At 42.2% G+C, this 23661-nt stretch overlaps 2 protein-coding genes and 1 long non-coding RNA gene across 17 annotated transcripts in view; 1 reads left to right on the plus strand and 2 right to left on the minus strand.

Moving 5' to 3' along the window:
• The window catches only part of PRKCZ (protein kinase C zeta), a 154953-nt gene extending 142442 nt beyond the window's left edge, over positions 1–12511 (minus strand). The window contains exon 1 of one of the 2 annotated variants that reach the window (XM_044995852.1): positions 12479–12511. The gene's annotated coding sequence lies outside the window, so the exon portion shown is untranslated. Of the gene's footprint in view, positions 1–180; positions 211–12478 lie in introns of those variants that run through there. The other variant, XM_044995853.1, reaches the window with a different exon arrangement.
• Positions 27–23131, plus strand: LOC123354160. Of its 4 annotated transcripts, none has more exons than XR_006574636.1 (6): positions 27–364; positions 785–976; positions 1076–1439; positions 2836–2904; positions 10140–10327; positions 22955–23131. It is a non-coding gene; the product is annotated as an uncharacterized LOC123354160 (long non-coding RNA). The 4 variants fall into 4 exon arrangements; XR_006574634.1 differs by lacking the exon at positions 27–364 and adding an exon at positions 413–627; XR_006574635.1 differs by lacking the exons at positions 27–364; positions 2836–2904 and adding an exon at positions 413–627.
• GABRD (gamma-aminobutyric acid type A receptor subunit delta) overlaps positions 20040–23661 on the minus strand; it is a 44193-nt gene continuing 40571 nt past the window's right edge. For 10 of the 11 annotated variants that reach the window (XM_044995862.1, XM_044995861.1, XM_044995863.1 and 7 more), the window contains 3 exons: positions 23128–23283; positions 22362–22573; positions 20040–20965 (listed from right to left, as the gene is read on the minus strand). In XM_044995862.1, coding sequence (XP_044851797.1) covers positions 20666–20965; positions 22362–22573; positions 23128–23283 — 668 coding nt within the window. In that variant the 3' untranslated portion in view covers positions 20040–20665. The remainder of the gene's footprint in view (positions 20966–22361; positions 22574–23127; positions 23284–23661) is intronic. The other variant, XM_044995868.1, reaches the window with a different exon arrangement.

Consider the following 23661-nt stretch of genomic DNA (forward strand, 5'->3'; position numbering starts at 1 on the left):
AGCGCCCCCCCTTCACACCCCGTGCCCGGCTCAGCGGCGACCCCCGCCCAGCGGCTGCAACGGCCCTAGCGCCGCCGCTATTCCTCCGAACATGGCGGCCTAGGCCAGCAGGTTAGCGGCCACAACAGCCAATGGAGCACCGCCCACCCTACCTGCCGACCAATAGCAAGCGCCGCCCACCTGAAACCAATCCCCAGAGGGATACCGCCGAGGCCTGGCCAATCAGAGATCGGCATCCGTTACCTAGCGAGCTGAGGCGAGGCAGCCAATCATAAAATAGGAGGGGGGCAAGGAGAATACCTGCAGCGAGCGCGGAGAGGGCGGGACACTCATCTGCCTCGGCGGGGTGGCAGGGTTCCCACAGGTGAACTGGAGCTGAGGAAAGGGGGACGGGGACGGGGCTGGGGCTTGGTGGCAGGATTCATGGCTTCTGGTTAGAGCTGGGGGGCAAGCGGAAGTGAGCCCTGACCACAAGGACTCCTGGGTTCTATTCCCATCCCTGCCACCAATTGGCCTTAGGCATCTCCCTTATCCTCTGTGCCTCAGTTTACCCCTCTCTAACGTACCCCACTGAATCAGCGTAGCATAAAAACAATGCTGTTTCTGCACCATCCTCAGTGAAAGATGGTAAGTCAGTGAGGTCAAGGGTAGATCATCCCAAATGTATTTCACTATTCAGTATAAGTGTTTTTCATTCTTAATTTTAGGCCTTTAACAAATACTTTAAATCTGTTTTTTAAAAAGCAAACATATTACTTAATATTGTTATGTAATCATTCTCAAGGCTCTCTTAGAACAGTAGAGGTCTCCACATCCCTCAGTAGAAGTAAAAGGCATCTGTTGCAAGTCAATTAAACTCATTTACAAAGAGAAATCTCAAAGTGGGTTCAGAAACTAGGTTCCCAAGTGAGCAATTTTCCAGTTTCAGCTAAAAGAACATCTCTACTATCTCAGGAGGTTTGCAACCTTTTCAAGGGTAAGATACATTTGATCCTGTCATCGTGTATCTGAGCATAACTGAGAAACCAATAGATGTGATATCGATAGTATGTTCCAACAATTGTTTTTGTTTCAGCCCCGTATTTCACTAAGACAACGGACACAATCCAAAGATTATCCAAATAAACCTATGCAAGAGGAAAAAGGCAATCAAAACAAACAAAATGAAGATACAAAGGAAATAACTAAAAAAAAAAAAAGAATAACTCCAAAGAGCCAACCCTGATAAAAACTCAAACAAGTAAATAAAATACTTTTGCCTGAACAGCTTCAAAAACAAGCTGCAGGGAGTCCCTGTCCTGCAGAGCCTCCCAAGTGTGTCAAAAGAGAGATGGATGGCTGACCTACCCATTGGCTCAACTCAGAGATTTTTCATTATAGATTCTGTGTGATTCTTTTGATCTCTCCATCCTTCTGTTTCTAGGCAGTGAGGCAACATGGTTAGTACTTAGAGCATGAGATTAGGTATAAGAACTAGTGGGTTCTGTTCCTTACGCTTCCACTGGAGCCGTCATAATTTGCATTTTGAAGATGTATTGCATACATGTTAAGCACTAGTATATGTGACCTGCGTGACTGCTGCTTGTCATGCTGATCATAGTGATCTTATTGTTACTTGGTGTTCCCCCTCCAGTCACTTTCATCCACCTGTCGATTCTCATCCTATATGTAAATTATGCATGCTTTTGGAGAAGAGAGAGTCTTTTCAATATGTTTGTATAGCACCTAGAACAATGGGGCCCTGATCCCTTACTGGAATTTCTAGGTGCTACAGCCGTACAAATTAAATAGTAATAATATCACTGGAATGGAAATATGGTTTTTTTTCTACTGTTTTTGTAGTCTAGCCATTAGAGTAGGAAACTATGGGTCAAGACTCCAAAGTTTTGTTTCTGACGTAACGTTGCCACTTATTCACTTTGCAACCATTGCAAGCCTCAAAGAGCTTGAGTTAGCAACCATTATTCCTGCTGAGTAGTACTTACTTGCACAAGTAGTCCCACTTAAGTAAGAGTCATGGTTTCAAAACTGGCCCTTAAATCTCTGTGTCTCAGTTTCCCTATTGTAAAATTGAGATAATACTTCACATGGCATGGAAATAAATAATTAAACCTGTAAAGCAGAAGTAGGCAACCTGTGGCACGTGAGCTGATTTTCAGTGCACTCATGCTGCCCGGGTCCTGGCCACCGGGGCGGGGGCTCTGCACTTTAATTTAATTTTAAATGAAGCTTCTTAAACATTTTAAAAACCTTGTTTACTTTACATACAATAGTTTAGTTATATAATATAAACTTAGAGAGAGAGACCTAAAAACGTTAAAATGTATTACTGGCATGCAAAACCTTAAATTAGAGTGCATAAATGAAGCCTCAGCACACCACTTCTGAAAGGTTGCCGACCTCTGCTGTAAAGCAACAGAAGCTCCTTAGACAAAAGATGCTGTGAACTACAGGGCTGAGCTTTTGGGTTTTTTTCAGCACAGTTTAGACATAAAAAAATAAGTACATTTACAGCACTTATAACATGTTCATAAAATGAACATATTCCATTATGACAGGTTTCAGAGTGGTAGCCGTGTTAGTCTGTATCAGCAAAAAGAATGAGGAATACTTGTGGCACCTTAGAGACTAACAAATTTATTTGGGCATAAGCTTTTGTGGGCTAAAACCCACTTCATTGGTGCCACAAGTACTCCATATTCCATTATGATTTTTTTCACTGGTCATTCAGTACCTCTTAATCATTTTAACAAAAGTGTCCTAAGTTTTAATGTCTCTTAATATCACAGTATTTTTTTAATGTGTTCATTTTTAATTTGATGCTGTCCATTTCAGGGGAGAAAGGTCAGCAGATGGCACTTTTTGGAGATGATGTCAGTTTTCCTCTATGGATTAGCTAACAAGGTTGTAACAGCATTACAAGCATAACATATTGTAAGATCATTGTCTCTGGCATATTGTTTTTGAAACACAACCAACTTCTGTTGGCGTAGAGCCGGAAATCCTGAATATGTTCCTGAGTCCAATTTTTTTTTACGAGGCCAAATATTGAATTTATCTGCCATTAATTTACCCTCAACCTAATAAACTGACAGTTATTAAACCAGTGCTCACTAGAGCTAAAGTAAAGGACCTGAGAATGTTCCTATTATAAACATCATTTTTTAGAGGGTTCTAGCTCAGCCATTTTAATTTGTGCCAGATTGAAAGGAAGTATTCAAGCTGAGGCATTATTTAAAAAAAAAATTGGGGAGAAAAATACCTCTGTGCTATCTTTTTTTCATACTTGAGAGCAGACTATAAAGTGGACTGTTCAGTTTGTCTTAGGAAAAAAATGACTCCTTGAAAAAAATTGATTTGTTTGAAATGTGGCTATTATCAGATCCAGTACAGATAGAGGAGAGCAAGTTTGGTTCTATTCTGCCTCATGCATCAGCAGCAACACTGGGTACTTTCAATTCTGCATTCCCTTCCTTTGGGAGTGAACTGATTGAATACACATGCAGTAACATCAGCACCAAAACCAGCAGTCTCTACCCCTTGAACTAAAGGAGCTCTCCTTTTGTATAAGATGGTAGCAGACTTTTTTAGGGACTGGGCTAGCCACTAAGGCAAAGTTTGGAGACTAAACACCTTTGTGGCTATGAGTGTGAACTCCTTATAGAAGTAGGGTGAGGACCATCCACACCCACCCATTGGAAAGGAACTGTCCCAGAAAACTTAGAATAACAAACACCCAAGGAGTTCAGACATTCTTCAGATTATTCTAATCAGGAATCTGATCCAGCTTCCACTGAAGTTCATTGTAAAGTCTCCCTGAGCTGGATTGGGCCCCTGTTACCTAAAAGGATGACATGCATTTTGACTGAGAAATCTCTGCAAACGGGGTCAAGTTATGTGCCAAGTTACATACACTCCAACCAATCCCATTGACTTGAGTGGATTTACTTCGGCTTTACACAGGTTTCATCAGAATCTGGCCCTCAATTACACACATTTTATAGCCAGATGTGCATTCAAACTCAGAGTCCAATCCTGCCCCATATACATACTGACAGGAGAGCTTTGAGTAGGTAGAGAATGTAGCATTGGGCATTTATTTGCCCTATGGTACCTAATAAAATATCATGTTAAAGAATCATTTTTTGGCTGTATGCTACCACTATCCAGAGTGCTGGTTTCAGGGTGTAGTGGTTTCTGAGTTATTTCATGGTGCCAGTAGAAGTTAAAAAGCACAACTTTCTATAGGAATGTATATTTACATAGTTCCAGTAGGTGGCAAGATGGTCCCAGGCAACTGCTTTGGGGAAAAGTACTGCTGAATACCTAATGTTCATATATCATGGCTTCCTTCATTTTAATGTTGTTCACAGGGTACTGAGCACTGTTCTTTTTTAAAAAATAGTTTATTGGGGGAAGAAAATGAGCTTCTTTGGGGTAAATATTGGCATTAAGCCATAGTCTGGTTCTGGGAAATAGGAAGCTGTGCAAGCATATATGATCATATCTTACTCTGGTGCAGGGCTGTTCCACCCGCATTTCCACGGAAGGCACTAGGTGTCAGATGCACAGCATCTCAGAACTCCTGGGCAGGGAGTTAGGTGCAGCTGCTGTGCTACCTCTTTAAGAGGATGCAGGGTGCTTCCCTCTTCCCCCTGGTCCCAGGTCCTCCTTGCCTTTCCTTACCCCATCTCTTTAGCTATGAAAGAAGAGGCTGCAATTACACAGGGAAAGAGGGAAGCTGCATTATTTTCTCTTTTCCTTGAGCACCTGGGATGGGATCAGTCCCATTTGATCTAAAGTGAACTGAAGATTCCCACAGGGATGTAGTTTTCTTCCTGCCCTGAGTCCATAGGTGCTGGAAGTAGGGGTGCTGGGTGTGCTACCACATCCCCTGGCTTGAAGTGGTTTTCATTAGATACAGGGTTTACAGTTTGGTTCAATAGCTCTCAGCACCCCCATTATAAAAATAGTTCTGGCACCCTTGCTTGAGTCAGGAAGGTACTTTAGCGCATCTAACTGCAAGCATGTGAGCAATCCCCTTGACTTTAATAGGACTGTTTACATGCATGAAGGTAAGCACATGTTTAAGCATGTGATTTAATCAGGGCCATAAGTTTATCCCTGAATGTTCATTAATATTCCAACTCCCCAAGCCACTCAGAAATGGTTCATATCTGTCACCACAGGAGGCACAGCTCTCTTTCATAAAAATCTCTATTAAAATATTGTAAAACACGTTTGCTTTTGAGAAGTACTTAAGGGAAATCCAGAAGAAGAAACTAAAAATAGTTGATTTTAGACTCTGTACAGAGCAGATGGAATCTGCTGTTCTCAGTGGAAGGAATAATACTCTGAAACCTAAGAGAACACTCTCCCTTCCCCCCTCCCCACCCCAGGATGAACCATTCAGAGGATCCAGTTGACTACAGGCTAAAATGTGAATTTTACACAACTACTGGGACAAAATAGGAAGGATCCTGTGTTTAAAAAATAATCTACATTAGTGAATAAAGAAAAAGGTCACTTGACATCTTACCTGTAATATTTGCTGGAGGTATCTTTGCACCCTTAGCTAAGAAATTAGGGAGTGAACAATGAACAGATTAATATATTTTAAGGCCAAAAGGAACCATTATGATATCTGCTCTGATATCTTGCATAACAGAGGGGACAGGAATAGATAAACCCAGGTGCCTCCTTAACTTATCCCAGGAAGTTATTTTGATGCGTGCTTAGGAATCTGTATATAATGTTTATTCTTGGGACAGAACAATTGCTTCTGAAATTACTGAGTGTGTATTATTTCCTCTTTTTATTGCATTATAGCACATTATTCCTTTTTTATACATACACTGTTGTCTCGTTGTGACTTAGCAATTGCTATATTTGCTAACTATCACAACAAAAGTCAGATAAATACAGAGCTGATAGTACTTCAACTTTTCCAAATGAGTCCAGCCCACCTCTGCACATAACCCCCAATCAATTTCCTTTTCATATTTTTGTGCACAAAAGATCTATAAAGTGCAACAGCTCATGCATTTACCCATTGCTGTTGTGCCAGCTAGAGCTTAAAAAAAAAAAGAGAGAAGATGATCCTCATACTTATTCCTTGACAGCATGTGGTACAGCTTCAGTAGACTGATTGACGTTTTAAAGATAAGAACAGTCCCAAAAAAGGAGGTTTGGCTGAATCCATGATACACTATTCAGCGGGACTGAAAGAGATTTGAAGTCAACAGAAATTTTGCCTATGTAAGGACTGATTTGACCAATTTAAAATCATTATTAAGAAGTACTTTTCACATTGTGAAAACAACAAACCAAGTTTTTTCTTTGAATATATGAAAACATATGGTGACTTATGGTAGTGAATCATACCATCAGTGAAAACAAGCTGTGAAGGAAGTGGGGCTGCTCTGTGATAATTTATGAATACTGTATGTGACTTGTTTACTGGGATATTTACCGTCTGACTAAATTGGTTTAGTTGAGTCAGAAATGGGGTATAAAAACAAGCAGGAGGTGAAACAATGGCTCAAGATAACAGCAAATACTTGAGGATTGTTACAGGATAATGGAAGAGCCATTGGCTCAGAGGTCACTAGCTTCTATTCCACTGAGCCCATTGGACTGTTTGTTTGGCTAGCAGGGCCTGAAGCCGCAGGATGTGAGGAGATAAAAGAACTAACTGGATTAAAAAGTGATTCTTTCCCTACCTCAGGAGAACAGACTGAACTTAGGGCTTGTCTACACTGGCAACGGGTCTTGTGTAGTCGCGGCACAGTGCTGGAGAGCTCTCCCAGCGCTCTAAAAAAACCCACCTCCATGAGGGGCGCGGCTCCCAGCGCTGGTGCGCGCACTGTCTACACTGGGGCTTTACAGTGCTGAAATTTGCAGTGTGTGTGAGAGATTTTTCACCCCTCTGAGTGAGAAAGTTGCAGCGCTGTAAAGCGCCAGTGTAGACAAGCCCTATGGCAACCAGTTAATCAATACAATTAAAATAGTGGAGGTTTTTAAAACAGGTTGGACAAACATCTGTCAGGGATGGTCTAGGTTTACTTGGCCCTGCCACAGCACAGGGGGCTGAATCTGATGACTTTTCAGCATCCCTTTCCAGTCCTACGTTTCTATGACCCACACACACAGGCACCCATTGTGGCATTTGAAGAAGTGAGGCCTGCCTCAGCTACCCTCAGGGGTTGCTAAGCCTTTGGGTAAGACAGACATGCATAAAGACTGTTTTAAAATAGTTTCTCTCTTTGTTTCTACTGTTAAATCTTAACAGTAAAGAAGGTTGTTTGCTCACTGTATTCAACACTGTCACAGATGCCTGAAGGAAAGAGGGATCAGTAAGTGGTTAAAAGATAGAATACAAAGGGTAGGAGTAAATGGTCAGTTTTCACAGTGGAGAGAGGTAAATAGTGGGGTCCCCAAGGATCTATACTGTGACCAGTACTGTTCAACATATTCATAAGTGATCTGGAAAAAGGGTAAACAGTGAAGTGGCAAAGTTGGCAGACAATACAAAATTACTCAAGATAGGTAAGCCCAAAGCTGAGTGCAAAGAGTTACAAAGGGATCTCACAAAACTAGATGACTGGGCAAGAAAATGGCAGATTAAATTCCATGTTAATCAGTGCAAAGTAATGCACACAGGAAACATAATCCCAGGTATACACACAAAATGATGGGGTCTAAATTAGCTGTTCCGACCAAAGAAAGATCTTGGAGTCATGGCTAGTTCTCTGAAATCATCTGCTCAATGTGCAGCGGCAATCAAAAAAGCTAACAGAATGCAGGAACCATTTGGAAAAGGATAGATAAGACAGAAAATATCATAATGTCATTATATAAACCCATGGTACCCTCACACATTGAATACTGCATGCAGTTCTGGTTGACCCATCTCAAAAAAGATATTAGAATTGGACAAAGTACAGAGAATGGCAATAAAAGTTATTAGGGGTATGGAACAGCTTCCATATGAGGGGAGATTAAAAAACTGGGTGGGGGTGGAACAGGGGCAGGAAGAGACAGGACGTGGGTGTGGCTTTGAGGGAAGGCGTGGGGGTGGGGTCTTGGGCAGAGCTGGGGGTCGAGCCCCCCCCTACACAATGGAAAGTTGGCGCCTGTGGGGTTAAGTACTGTTGATACACAGGATACTGGGACCCAGGCCTGATCTAAGAGTGGGAGAATTGTGGAATTTCACCCCAGATAGATGAAAGTATGAGGCCTGACACCTGAGGGGAACACTCAGAGACCAGAAAGGGAATAGAGGTGCACTTAGCTAGCACAGTAACCACGACCCAAGCCTTTTATCTCTACACTAAGGAACTTTACCCCTTCTCCTCTCTCCCCACTACTAACTTCCCCCCCCCCTCATCCCCAGCTTTGACTGTGATAATTTTTATTTTCCCCAAAGCTCTTGGTCTTTGTTTAGAAAGAGGCTTTTCCTTTGAAAGAAAAACATCACTTTATGAACAGAGACCCCTATTGCCCAGCATTAAATAGAAGGGGATGAATCAGCTGATATGAGATGTGTCCATTCTTGTAATTTTGAAGTACAAATTTTGTTGCTATATTCAAGGTTTTCATCTCCCCTTTGCAATGCATATGAGAAGAAGAAAAACATGAAAATTATGAACTGGCATTTTATATAATTTTTAATTATTAAGCTATGCAGTTTGATGTATTCATTAGCAAGCAACTCAGCTAAGATATTCAGATTCATTTGCTTATTCACTTAAATCAGCTAAAGTACCCTAGTAATTTTATAAAAACAACCAAGAGTCCAATGGCACCTTAAAGACTAACAGATTTATTAGGGCACTTAATAAATCTGTTAGTCTTTAAGGTGCCACCGGACTCCTCATTGTTTTTGTGGATACAGACTAACACGGCTACCCCCTGATACCTAGTAATTTTAGTAGCTTAAGAGTCAGTTTAACATTAATTTATTTCTGGCTTTCGCCATATAAGAGACTGTTACATATAAAGTGGAAAGTTCAGAAAAAGGAAAACCAAAGAATGTGTGCAAGTGGTTAGCACTGGGGACTGAGTGGCAGGACTCCTGGGTCCTTGTCCCAGCTGAGTGAAGACTTGCCATATGACCTTGGCAAGTCACATAGGACCAGATTTCTAAAGGTATTTAGGTGCCTACCTCCTCTCAATGTCAATGGGAGTTAGGTGCCTAAATGCCCTTTAAAAATCTGGCCCTGAGAGCCTCATTCTCCTCTCCATCACCTGACAGAGTGGTAAGTAACCCACTGCAGTCAGAGTTGCACTGCTATGAGAACTGAGTTAGGCATTTAGCCTCCGAACCTCAAAGGTATTTAGATGCCTAACTCCCATTGATTTGAGATACATTTGAGGATCTGTCTGGGCCTGATTTAGCTCCATTCAAGTCAATGAGAGATTTCCATTAGCTCCAGTGATGACAGAGCAGGCCCTCTGTGCCTTGGTTCACTAACCTACCAGGGATCGGCTAACTTACCGGTTTGTGAAGTGTTTTGAGAAAGTCAGAAGACAGGCACCATAGAAATGTAGAGCATCATTCCTTTGTGATCATGGTAGTGGTGAAGACAGGAGAATCAGGAAGGTGGTTTCTAAATGAATGTATACCACCAGGAAACTGGTCTCTTCTAATCCTCCCATCTCCTGTGCACTTCTCCTTTGGTTCCCCTAATGTGTCTCTTTAACCTGTACTGGGCCACTAAGGGCGCTGATAAAATTTCCTTGTGGGTGAAAAAAAGACTACTACTTGATTTGAGGCATCCTTCTGAATCTTAACTCATAAGGTAAAGACAGTTGCTTAGGAAAAGGTCCTTGTAGTAACCATATTCATTACATGAAGGTCTCCATCTATGTAACAGGAGCAGGAGGTACACATCCTGCTACACTCATGTCAAGTGATTTAGGATCTTCTGATGGATTAGGACTAGTCATTTCCCCAAGGGTTTGAAGATTTAGTTGGGATTAGAACAAAGTGGGTTCAGAGTGAGACCTAAATAAGGGACAAACAGAGCAAGATGGCCACTTATTCTACTAAAATGTTCTACCTCCTGGCCTTCAAATGTCTGAAATGAAGTGTCAGCTAAGAATGAAAACTGATCCACTGTATCTTCTTTCTTTAGCAACAAGGCCCCATCACTAGAACAAGCAGCAGGAGCCGCATTTTGATCTGCACTCCTTACTAACGGCCAAATCCATCCCTCTCACTGTACTAAAGCAAGTAGTTCCATTACCAGAAAGCATTCAGGGACTACCTGGCTGAAGTAAGATGAATGGAATTTGGGGCTCGACCCTGCAAACATTTCCTCAAGTGAGTATCCCCACTGCACTGGGAATCTGTGTAAAGTTGTGTCACAAGAAAGGGTTCTCCCTGGAAGTGCTGCATGAATAAGGAGTGATCTGTACATGCCTGGGCTCATTGGCTGAGTCTTCCACCCATGATGTGTTAGCAAGGGGACAAATCCTGCTCCCACTGAAGTCAATACCAATTCTTCCATTGACTTAACTGGGAACAGAATTGGGCCCAATGCCAATAAGCTAAGACAGATATTGCAAAGAGTTGGTATTTGACTATTGTAACATAAAATAGAGCCAAGCATCTCTCATCTATGAGCTAGCAAGATGATATATAAAACCACAAATCACCATGGTAATTCTTTGCAAATCAGTTTGCTGGATTGAATACTAATGTTATTTAACCCACATTAAAATAGACCAAATAATGTTTAACAGTTACATTAAGATGACACTTTTTTTGTTACTGTCAAAAAAGAGGTTAATGTATCAGTAAGTTCCCAGAGCTATGAATACCAATGATATCTTTGGGGACCAAGCTTCTTTTCACAGATTTCTAATGAGGAAAGGTAACCCGTTTCCATACTAGAGAAACCTATTCTGATTAATAACGATTTAGGGGGAGATTTTCAAAGGCACAAATGGGCACATTAGCCACATTCAAATCCATGCAGGTGGGCTCTTGTGCCCAGCATGATCCCCACTGAAATCAATTGGGCTCCACATGGCACAAAGGTTTGAATGCAGGATTGAGGTCTAGTCTGTTTCAGAAACCATCCTGTACATACCCTGCATGAACACCACAGATATCTTGTTGCAGTGCAGGACAGAGCAAAGTAACTAATTTCAATCAACATTCTTCTGTATGCGTTTCACCAAAACAGTGTGTAGGGGGGAATCTTTGCTAGTTGCAAAGTCAGGGAAGGGATAGCTCAGTGGTTTGAGCACCCAAGCTTGTGATCTCAATCCTTGAGGGGTCCATTTGAGGATTTAGTTGGGGATTGATTGGTCCTGCTTTGAGCAGGGGGTTGGACCAGATGACCTCCTGAGGTCCCTTCCAACCTTGATATTCTACAATTCTAAAATAATTTAGATGTTTCTATATATACCTTTTGCTTCACACCATACATCATGAAGTGTTATTTATTCAGCATAGTTCACCTGGTGTTAGAGTGCATCTGCAATGTACATATGCAGAGTATAAACAATTCACTGTCTTAGAAGGCATAGAATCAGAAATTAAGCACTGCAATAAGCTTCCAAGGGAGAATCCCTGTCATTGGAGACTTTTAAGACTAGGTTAGACAAATCCCTGTCCAGGATGGCTAGGTATACTTGGTCCTGCCTCAGCACAGGTGGCTTGACTAGATGTTTAGTCTTGAGAAAAGAAGACTAAGGGGGAGACCTAACAGCCTTAAAATATACATTAAGAACTGTTATAAAGAGGATAGTGATCACTTGTTCTCCATGTTGTCCACTCAAGGTAAGATAAGAAATAAATGGCTTAATCTGCAGCAAAGGAAATTTGTTACATATTATGAAAAAGCTTTCCAACTATAACATAAATAACTATGGCAGTAGCTCAACAGCAGAAGTCTTGCCAATATTGGCAAGAAATACCCCTGTAGAACTATTTTTGAAGACCTCAGCTTAGGAACAGAGAGAGGAAGAAAACGAAGTAGAGCCAGCAATATTTTTAAATTGGTTGGGAAACTCAACATTTAGAAAGAGATTACACAAGAAAAATGCCCTTCAACTCGCATTTCTGTGAAGTGAGTCCTACCACTCTTGTTTTTCACACCACCACATGCTGTACTCATCATACCATGTTGTTTTCATTACATTCAAAACAGGCCACCTTTTATATGGGGATCTCAATACGCCTTATAAACATTGATTGAATCTCACAACCTCCTATTATCCCCATTTTACAGATGGAGAAACACAGGCACACAAAAAGTTAACTCACTTGGCTAAAGTCACTCTGACAGGTCCAGTAGCTGAAAGGAAACATCACAGGAGACCCAGGATAAGCAAAGAAAGCATTTTTACAGCATCTGTGTACACCAAGAACACAACCTCTACCCCATATCCATCATAATCTCTGATCCCATTCCTTCCATATGGCTTTCATCATAGACACCAAATAATGTAAGCAAGGGAGTACCTCTCTTCCTTTAGCAATCCCTGACCTGACCTGACCCCTAGAAACCAGCTAATCCTGCTTCTGAACAGCTAGATTAGCCCAGTCCCTTTAGAAAGGCTCTGATTCTAACTAGGTTCAGCTGTGCTCCACTCAGGGAAGCCCTCTCAGCTGGGACTGGAAACTCTTGTGGGTTTTAACTCCCAGGCCTGTCACACCAGTGTCTAGCTTGGTTGAGCATCCTTCTTCTTGAGGTGAAATGCAGCTTCGCCCAGTGAGGTTGCAATCTCAGTTAGGGTTTCTAGGAGCGCCTGTAAAACAAATATTACCAATACATAAATCTGTGGTTTAGGGCCTGATCCTGCAAGCACTGCATGTGCTGAGATCTCACTGAAGTCAAGGTAGAGCCTGTGGACTTGCAGGCCTGAGTTTGTAAATTTCAGACAGATATTGAAAAATTACTTTTCATTAGCTTGATTTTTTTTTAAATCAAGTCATTTAAAAAAAAGTTAAATGCATCCCATTTACATTAAGATACATAAGGTCTTCAGGCATGGAAATATAATTGTAGAGTTAACTAACTTTCCATGTGCTGGCTTTGAAATCTTGCATCTTAACATAGGGAAGGAGCATATGGTGATATTTTATTTTCTATTTATAAAAGCTCCCATGGCACCTAAATTTCATGAGGGGTAAAGGAATAAAGGCTTCTCATCATAACTCAGGTGATTTGTTTTGCATTGGTTAGTGCTTAATGGTCAATGCAAAATTATAAAAACTGTCTGAAAGCAATCAGAATTTTAAAAAATGTACAGTCATTTTTCACATTATAGCCCTTTGGTTTGTTTATGTCTCATACCTCTTAAAGAGGAATTGACAGTACAAAACTTTTTGTCCTTAACAGGCTGATTCTGGGAGCAGGCAAATACCATACTAAGCACTGGCAGGGTTATTATACAATTGCTAGTGATGCAGTTTTGAAACGTACAAACTGCTTATTATAAATCTGAAATGATCTTTGCACATCCTAGCACCTTCCTGCTAGGTATCTCAAAGTGCTTTACAAACATTAAATAATTTAACATCAAAATATTTTTAATGAGGTACATAAACCTGTCTCTTTGACAGATAGGGGCACTAAAGCTTAGCCTTTGTCTACACGAGAAAGTTGTACCAATTGTTTGGACACTCTTATTTCAGTTTCAGAATGACTTCTATTGAATTAGCATAAGACTGTAAGGAATTGATTTCAGCAAAATTGATACATGGCATTCTGAAGCTAAAATAAGAGTGCCCACGAGAGCAGATTGTGAACCTGATTTTGTTAAATCAGTCCGACTGTCTTGTTTAGATGAGGCCTTACAGATGTTGTTAAGTTTTCACTAGTTTTGAGAGACTCGCTCCTTGTGTCCCCAGCTTGAGGACAATGTATGTTTCTGAGATGCTGAGTATCCACAACTCTCTTTGCCTTCAATGGGAACAGTGGTTGCTTGGCCCCTCTGCAAATCAAGGCCTAGATGTCTCAAGCTGAGCACCCACAACCTGAGGCATACCAAAATAGTGGATGGACAACGTGCTTAAATGCTTTGCCCAGACCAGTCTAGGTAAGGAACTAATATGGCCCCCATCACTGTAGTATCTGAGCCTCACGCTCTTTAATGTATTTACCCTCACAGCAGCTCCGTGAGGCAAGGCACTGCCATTATCCCCATTTAATAGATGGGAAACTGAGACACGGAGAGACGAAGTGACATGCCCATGGTCACACAAGGTATTTGTGGCAGAGCAGAAACTAGACCTGGGAGTTCAACAACCCAGGCTAGCCCTCTAACCATTGGGACATCTTTCCTGTCAGATCACACAAGGCAGCATCAGAATTGGGATCAGGTCCGAGTTCCCAGTGCCAGCCCACTAGACCACCCTCTGTCCTCTACTGTTCTGCTGCTCAGTGTGCTAGGTTGACATGAATGTGTTGTTCATTTACTAGACCAGGATGTGACTGAATCTTTGTGATAAATCAATGTGATTTTGCTTCTCGAGCAGAGATGGGCCTGAGACACATAGTTCAGACCCTGATTTCAACCATCTCCGCTTTCTGGGGTATTTGGATCTGGGAGTTTTGGTTTGGTCCCATCATAAAAATTGGAACCAGATGTAGAGTTAAGATACAGGTTCAAGTTCAGATTTTGGACCCTCCTCCCAAGTGGAATCCAAGAGTGAAGTTCAGGGGTTTGGTACGAGGCCATCTTTATTCTCACTATATACTGAGCTAACTATGGTGACAGCTGATAAGCACTTACAGTGTTAGGTTTTGTGATTAAAGTGTGAGTCTCCTCTCAGGAATAACTCCTCTGCAGTTAATGGAGTGACAGTGGCCTAAAACTCACGTAAAGGAGAGAATCAGGCCTATAATATGCCATGTTGCGATCAGGCTTAGACTATCAAACTCATTTCGCTTAAAACTTCAGTTGTAGAGAGAGAAAAGGACAGTGCTTTGCAGCTCAGCCACCCAACCCTTCTATTTGAGCATATTCATGAAGTCTTCAGTAGAAAGCTCTGTAATTTCTATGTTGGCATTGCACTACCCTTCCTTGACCAACATCAAACAGGCCTTCAATCACCGCTAATGCGTCAAATGTCTGTAACATAAGGGAGAAAATGATCTTGGGCTTTGGATTTTTAAATGGAAATATTCTTGGTAGCTTGCAGTGTTTTTCTGTGTTATTTATTCTAGCACCAATTATTGCCCAAACAAATAATCAGAGGGATGGTCTTTTCCTCCTGATGTTAAGAGTTTTAGTTTAGTCTAATGACGCTGAAAACTGAAAGACTGAAAAGTCTTAGTTGTGCTGTGTGTGGAAGGCTCATTGAGCTAAAATTGGTTTTCACTCTATTATCTATTGGAGCAGCAAAGACTGTCGTGGGAGCCTTTATTTAACCTTGGATGAATGCTTCCTTTTCTGCACACAATCAAGGCAAACCCAGCCTCACCTTTTAACAAATTGTACAGTTTCTGATGCTGTGCAAATATTGCTTGTCGAATACATTGTGCAATTCTCCTTGCCCTCCCCCCAACCCCTTCATCCCATGACTTCCTAATTCTTTTCAGCTTCTTAAAAAAAAAGCAATAGCTGTTCTCCAACATGAATACAAATATCTACATACGTCCCCCTCTGAAAGCATGCATGAATACAGAATGGTACTTTTCCTCTTGTTGTCAAGGCCAAATTAGGGTTTTATGGGGCCCTAGGCAATGCAGAGGCAAGAATTCAGGATGGGATGAAATCCCTGAGGTTAGTCTGATTTTCTTTATTATCCCTTTTATCTTCCAGTTTCCTCCTTTTAAAAATAATTCTCTTTCAGTGGAATGTTTATTTTGTCAGGGCATAGAAGCTACATCTTCCTGTATAATTTATAAAACTTATTAATACTTCAATTTATAGAATAAGCACACCTACACACTCCCTACTTCACAAAGGCATTCCAGTTAGAGTTGGTACACAATGGCACTTTCAAAAAATAAAATCTGTTTTGGGTCAGCCTGCAAATGAAAATGTTCTTGCAAAAAGTCAAAAAAATTGTTTTGGGTCAAACAAAATGTCGTGTTTCAGTTTTGACCATTTTAAAATGTTGATTAAAAAAATAAAGGAAACATTGAATGGAAAATTAATTTCAAACCAAATTGAAAATTTTCATTTAGAAAAATGATGAAACAAAACATGGGATTTTTTAATTTAATTTTTTCCAAATGAACAATTCAGCAAAGCTGACACAAAATGTTTTGGTGTTACTAAATCTGCATTTGCCACCAAAACATTTTTTTGGCTGAAAAATGTAATCCCGCTCCACTTCCAATCTATACAATAGTTCTCTAAAGAGCCGAACACCAAGGGTTTGGACAGTTTGTCCCATGGCAGGGAAGTGATTGCTCCCTTGTCTGTGACATGCTTCTGTTTTGTGCTGGGTGTGTTGTACTGGCAATGAGCAAAGCTCAGGCAGACTTTAGTTGATGTTGTGCTTTATTCGGTGTTCAGTAAAATGAATGCTGATTGGAATAGAAGCTCCTGTGGGCAGGACCTTTGGCTCTGAGCTGTTTGTGAAGTGCAGCGTACATTCACAGAGCTACATACGCCATAAAAATTCAATTTTAAAAGTCACTTAAATTTGCTCCTCCAGAAGATTCTCATTTGCACAAAACTAAGATCTACATAGGGGATCCAGGCTTCCAAGGTCTGCTCCAAGAGAAGCTGCCTGGCAGCTGGCTTCCCCATTCCTTTCTCTGAGAACACAGTGAGGAAATCTTCACCATAGAACCACTCTCCAGAGATGTCTGATCCTTGAGCTGCTCACCTGTGTGCTTCCATAGCAGTAGTCGAAACCCCTGTTCTCCCTTCTGAGACCCTCCCACCCCAGACACAGTATCTCCTATGGCACACCCCGACTGCCCCAGGTGCATTTCCCCCCAAGTGTGCTCCCCCATACCTGAGATGGGGGGGTGGCCTGATCTTTGCATTTTCCCAGCAGATCCAGCACCTTGCAGGTTGTAAGACTGATGCCAGCTTGTTACATTGCTCGGCTGTGAATAAGCTACACAACTCAACAATGTACAATCAAACCATAGAGAAATTCACTGACTAAATCCAAATTCTGAAGAAATCAGCTGGACTCAGTGTGCTTGTGAGTATCCTTTAGGCAGAAGAGGAGCTACATTTGCCCAATAACTTATTAATTGTGAATTATTCACTTGGCTGTAGTCTAGGCAGCTTGTGCGAGGAGCACAATAAGAGACTTTCTGTACAAGTTAGATCAGTCACCTTTTTAGAAGCTGCTTCTAATTACTCTGAATAATCAGCAACAGCACACGAGAGGAGCTGGGCCAGTACTTTGCTCTCTATCCCTTAATAACCTTGATTTAAAAATCAAGGGTGACTCCTCACAGGATTCACTCTCCACTAGAGTTGGCTTCAAGTATTTCCTCCACTGGATTTAGTCTGTAATCTCACTCCTCCGTGTGGATGAGACAGTACCAGACAAGCCACATATTAAGCCAATAGAGTTAGAGATGCCAACAGAATACACTGGGCCTGATTCTGATCTCACAGCAATTTTACACTGGTGTAACTCCGCCAACTTTAATGAGTTACACCATGGAGAAGAGGCAAAGAGAATCAGGCACAACGACTCTCCTAAAGTGGGCTGTTATTGTGTCACCATCAAAAGCACTAGGCAGAACATTTTAGACCTACCAGCGTCACAGCTTACCTTTCCCCAGGAGACTGGTTTCTGCTGTCTGTGTCATGACATTGCTTTACCAGCACAACATCAGGATGTAAAACAAGGGACTGGATGCTCAACTGGAGCACACTCATGCTGAGATTGGGGGGGAAGCAAGGGTGACCCTAAACCACCTTCACAACAGCCTTGATCCCAGGGATTTCCAAGGACCGAATCATCCCCAAGCACCCCCAGGTTAGTGCAATCATAGCTCTGTGGCTGATGGAGCAGTGCAAGAAGGGATGTAAGTGGAGGCCAAGGAGTTGGCCCAAGATCAGGAGAGAAGCAGCTGTTTACTAAAGGAAAAGCATTTTAATACCACACTTCAGCTCTGGTTTCATTCCGCTTTGCTCTTCACAGTTACGTATCACAGTAATGCTGAGCCAGTCAGTGGCAAAGGTCACGCATGTGAGAGCAGAGTGGAGTGAAGTGGAGCTTCCTCAGCAACTGGAACTCAGACTACAGAGGAGCTGATAGTGACCACAGACTTCAGTGCCTTCAGACAGAACTCAGTGCAAGCCTGGTCTTCCCACAACAGCATCCACCTCCAAGAAAATTAAGAGAGAAGCCCCATCCCAACCGCACACGTTAAAAAACCTGCAAAATTTCAGCAACCTCCCGGGTGAGGTTGAAGATATCTAGTCTCTTTGTTGAGCTCTTTCTTGCTTTAATACAAGGTCAGATGTCCTCAGACACTACAGTGCTAAGCACCAGGTAGGAAGATAGATAGATAATTCCTACCTTTTCTGTAGTGCGTTTCACCCGTAAATCTCAAAGCACTTTATAACGAAGGTCAGTATTGTTATCCCCAGATGGGGAAACTGAGGCACGGGGATGTAAAGTGTCTTGCTCAAGATCACCTAGCAGGCCAGTGGCAGAATGTGGAATAGAACTCAGGTGTCCCAGTCCAGTGCTCTATCTACCAGGCCAAATTTCCTGGATGGATAGTTAGATTTGTGGAACACCCATGGTTTGATGTCAGTTTGCATCTTCCATCACAAAGCTGGAAGAAAGTTTTCCCATTCTGAGACAAACTGGAGATTTAAGTGAACATAAGCTTGATTTATGAAGGGAATATATTTTCTATTATAGCTCAGTTCAGGATCATTTATTTTTCTTCCTTAGTGATATTGGATGATTTTTATTCTCAGTTATAAATCTGACTTGGTTAAAAATAAAAAGTGGACACTCCATCTTTCAGCCCTGGTCATGTGGAATCAAACCACGTGTCAGAGGGAAGTCAGTCAAGGGGAATGAGAGTTTTGCACTTTGATCAAAGCGTCCACCATTCTTACTGCAATTACAAGTATTAATCACTGCCAACTTCAAGCTCCTCGTCTTCCAGGCCCAGCACAGCTCTGCCCTTGCCAAGTACATCTGTGCTCTTGTTTAATCTTGCACCCCACCCCATCCTCACTCCCTGCTGCTTCTTTTGTCTCCCCCTCCTACTCTGGCTTCACATTTTCTTTTGTGTCGCTGGGAACTACCTCCCACTTTCCAGGCACCAAGAGTGGTGCCTCCCACCTCTAAACCCATTCCACTTGCAAAGCCTCCGACGCTGGTCTCCTATGCTAACAATAGCTCCTCTGCCTGTACTCTTATCCTGTTCATTCTGCTCATCTGAAGGCCAGATTCTGATATCTGTACTTATGGTGAATGCCACCTTACCCCACTGAAATCAATGGAATCACATATGAACGACAGTACTCCTCAGTGTAAGTAAGGGTAACAGAATCTGGCTCAGAGTAAGGGAGAGCTGGTGAGTACCCACAGATTCCATTACGGTCAATCCCAATGAAGTGACCAGGAGTTGTGGGTACTCAGCATCTCCCAGGATCAGGCCCCTTTGACCATCAGGACAAAATGTTCAAAAGCATCTAAGTGGCTTAGGAGAAAATTATGACTTTTCATAAATATCTTTGGCACTTTAGAAGCCTAACAGGGAAATTTTCAAAAGCACAAATGGTTGCTAGGTACCTGACTCTCACTGAAAGCCAATGAGACTTAGGCTCCCTAGTGCCTCAGTCTTTTTGGAAAATGGGATCGAGGCTCCTAATCACTTCAGTGCTTTTGAAAATTTTACCTTAAGTCCTTTCGCACAAGGACCCTAGCCTCAGCCTGTGTTTTTAAATCACTTTGTCCATTTATGGTGCAATTACATTGGCAATCGCAATATAAGGAAGTCTACGCAGTTAAAGAAAGACTTTCTTTAGCTTAGATCTGAAAAACAACACAGTGGATATTAACAGTTCAGTTAGATTCTATACAATATATTTTATTTCATGCTGTGACTAAAGAAGAGAATCAAAAGTGTTCTAAATACTTTATCCAAGACAAATAATAATTAAAGAAAAACCCTCTGCCTTGCTCTGCTCCCGATACTTCAATCCCGCAGTCTTCACATGTAGAGATCACTGCCATTTTCCTACCCCCGTTAAACCTGAACTGTCCCACAACTGGCATGACACAGAAAAGTCACTCCCATGTAAAAACATGAGGTTAGCTGTGCTGTAAGAAAGGACATGGTCAGAGTATGGGAATAATCAGAGCCTTGTTATCTGCTGATCTTTGAAAAGGGAAAATAACCAACTGTGCTTTAGGATTTGGTGGTGGCACCTTCACTGAAGATATGTACATGTGACAAATTGTTTCAAGATGAGATGAGGAACAAAGGATCCTTGGATTGTTTCGCAGAGTTCAGTAATAACAAATATATCAAACCAAATTGGTAATGGCCAATTTTCCCCCTCCCAGTTTTAGCTGGAGTTGATTGTAGGAGCCAAACGAAAATGATACTCTGCTGCATTTGAGAAATATCTTCAACGCATTGGAAAGCACTTTGACAAGAAATGGACCAATACAGTTTCTTCAGTTACTCTGTACTGTCTGAGCATAATTCTGGCCCACAGTTTACCTCTTGGGAGCACATTTTTGTTCTTACATTGTGTAAGCAACCCAGTAGATAACATTGACTGCTGCAAAGGCTGCTGGGAACACTGCCCTGGCGTAAATATCGATGGTGTCAGCATCAATGGGCTTGAAGAGGGACTTTAAGCCACTCTTTTTCTCCAGTTTAGTTTCTTGCTGCTTCTTTGTGTCTCCAGTTTCGACTTCAACAGAGCCATATGATCCGGGTAGGGTTTTGGGAGCTCGGTGCTGCCGGTTGGAAATGGCCAGTTCCTGGTTCACACCCGCAGCGGAAAGGGAAAACAAAACAATGGCATTCTTCACATTGATCTGCAAGTGAAAGAGAAGAACCTCTTATGGCAATCTGCATGGGAAGAGAGTCAGAATACTTAATCAGAGCTAGCCTGGTGGCGTAGTGGTCTGACATGCAGGAGATCCAAATGTGATGGACAGTACTTGGTTCCAATGCTAGCAGTGGCTGAGGGAGCTGTGAATGGCTCTGTTCTGCCATGCAGGAGATCCAGGAGTAAATTCTGGTTATAATTTTACATTCCCTGGACTATTGCAGGGGCTTGAGGCACTGTAGAGGCAGCATGCTCAGCCCTGGGCTGGTTCACAAGTGGTATTGACCCGCTCCAAAGAGACTGTTACCCAGCTGAAAGGATAACTGATTGGCCTGAAACACAGGGTGGGTCCTCTAAGGCTGTGGATGCCCCCGGGTAGATTTCAGTAAAGAGCGCAGATCAATTGTATCTGCTAGCAGCTTAGCAGGATTAATTAATAACAATAAAATAATAATAAATAATCATAATAAAAATCAAGTCCAGGGATTCACATGCCTGCAGATTTGTAGGGGGAAATTTGCAAACTGTGGATTGTCAAAAGCATTTTTCCCTGATCAATTCATTCTGCTTCATCAGCCACTTAAAGGGCATGAAGGGAACAACTGAACTATCTAGAATTAAGAGGTCCAGGAAGGAATTTCACATGAGCAATTGCTTTGTTCTTGCAACCTGTTGCAGAGGCCTACTTTGGAACATAAGTTGTATTCATGCTAAGCAAAATAGGATCTATCTGGAATCCATTGCACACAATGGAGAATTTAATCTCCATGGGACGACACTGAAGACAATGGGCCTGGTTCTCAGGGTTGCTGAAGCCCTTTTATGGTCCTCTTGACAGGCAAAGGGCCCATAAGTAAACAGCTACCTGAGAATACCCTTGGGGCATGGGTCCTCCCCGGCTGGTGTAGAACTGGCCCTGCTCCTGGCCTGTGGTGGGGGACATATTGGGGACTATTTGAACAGAGCACATTGGGATTGCTCTAATCTACACCAAGGGCTGGATATGTCTCCAAAGGTCCTGTACACCTCCAGAATACAAGGAACACAAATGTGGCTTAAAAGCCCTTGTGTCCCTTCCCTTCCACTCCCCCACCCTGTCCCAAACACAGGAACAGAATGAGAATCAGTCCCAACTGCTTGTGCCATGGGGATGATTGGTTACCGGCTCTGTATCCTGGTAATTGTTCTGATCTGGTTTTGACTTGTACTGGCAACAGGCAACAATCAGCTAAACACTCACATGGTGGGGTTATTAACTCAGGGAATGACTTTACCAAAGGGAAGCAGAGGGGAGTGTTTTCTCTGGCTGAAGACAAGGTTATAATGCAGAGTGGTTGTTTTTCAAAGCCTTCCACGGCGCCACCAGCACACAGTTTACTGACCTCTCCACTCTGTCTGCTTGCCTTCATTTTGTCTTTTTGCTTTTTCATGTAGTCCGCATTGAAATGTGCAAATGCATATTCCACCAGAGCAGCAAAGACAAACACATAGCAAATCCAGAAGTAAACATCTAGCGCCTTGATAGCAGAGGCTCGTGGGAGTGAAGATCGGGCACTGACCATCAAAGTGGTCATAGTAAGAACTGTAGTTATACCTAGGGAATAGCATGAGAAGCTTGGTTTAGAGTTCGGTAACATATCCCAATGGTAATAAACAATAACTTCTACCTAGAGAGGAGCTGGCTGAGGTTTTCAAAGCTATCTAAGGGATGTGGACACCCACTTCTGAACTAGGCACCCGATGCCCAAGGCAGCTCTGAAAATCTCTGTGTGGCTTCTGTTACCAGACACAGACAGACAGATCCATTAGAACAACCCTGGGGAGTCTTTTCTATTCTTAGCACCTGCACCTGGCTCCTCTTACTCAGGACTTCAGTGGGAGTAAGGGCTGCAGCGCTGTCTTTTATTAGTAGTGTCTATTGTTTTTAGGGATACACTCTAACAGCATTAAACTTTTATTCTCCATCCTTTATTAGCGCATTTTGCCCTGACTGAAGCATGAAGGAAACCCGCTGAAGGACTTATTGATTTGCCAGTGCAGACACAGCATTCATAAATGTGCTTCTGTTCCAATAATGGCATATTGGAGATGAACATATGGCCTTCACATGTCCTCCCTTTCAAGATCCCAACATCACAATCTTTTTACCTAATGACACCCTAGCAGGCACAGCTGATTGGCTGATCCAGAAGGAAACCCATGACATGGCCACCAGTAGGATGGAAGGCACGTAAGACTGAATGATGTAAACACCTCGATTCCGCCGCAAGTGGAAGTGGAGACTGAGCCTGGGAAACTGACCCGCTGGTGGAGAGAGTGGGCAAAGGACAAATATAAAGTTGTGTGTTAGAAGGTTGGCTTTACAATTACACCGTTAATAAAATAATATACAAGAATAATGACGCTGATTTGCACTTTTACATCATCTTTCATTCAAGGGTCACAAAGGGCTTTACATTAATTAAGTCTCATAAAATCCCTCTGAGGTACCATAGTTAGTCCTAAGAATAAGTCATAGAATCATAGACTATCAGGGTTGGAAGGAACCTCAGGAGGTCATTTAGTCCAACCCCCTGCTCAAGGCAGGACCAATCCCCAATTATTTATTTAGCCCCAGGTCCCTAAATAGCCCCCTCAAGGATTGAACTCACAACCCTGGGTTTAGCAGGCCAATGCTCAAAC

This window comes from Mauremys mutica, chromosome 21 (assembly GCF_020497125.1).
Source record: "Mauremys mutica isolate MM-2020 ecotype Southern chromosome 21, ASM2049712v1, whole genome shotgun sequence".
In the NCBI taxonomy this organism is placed as follows: Eukaryota; Metazoa; Chordata; order Testudines; family Geoemydidae; genus Mauremys; species Mauremys mutica.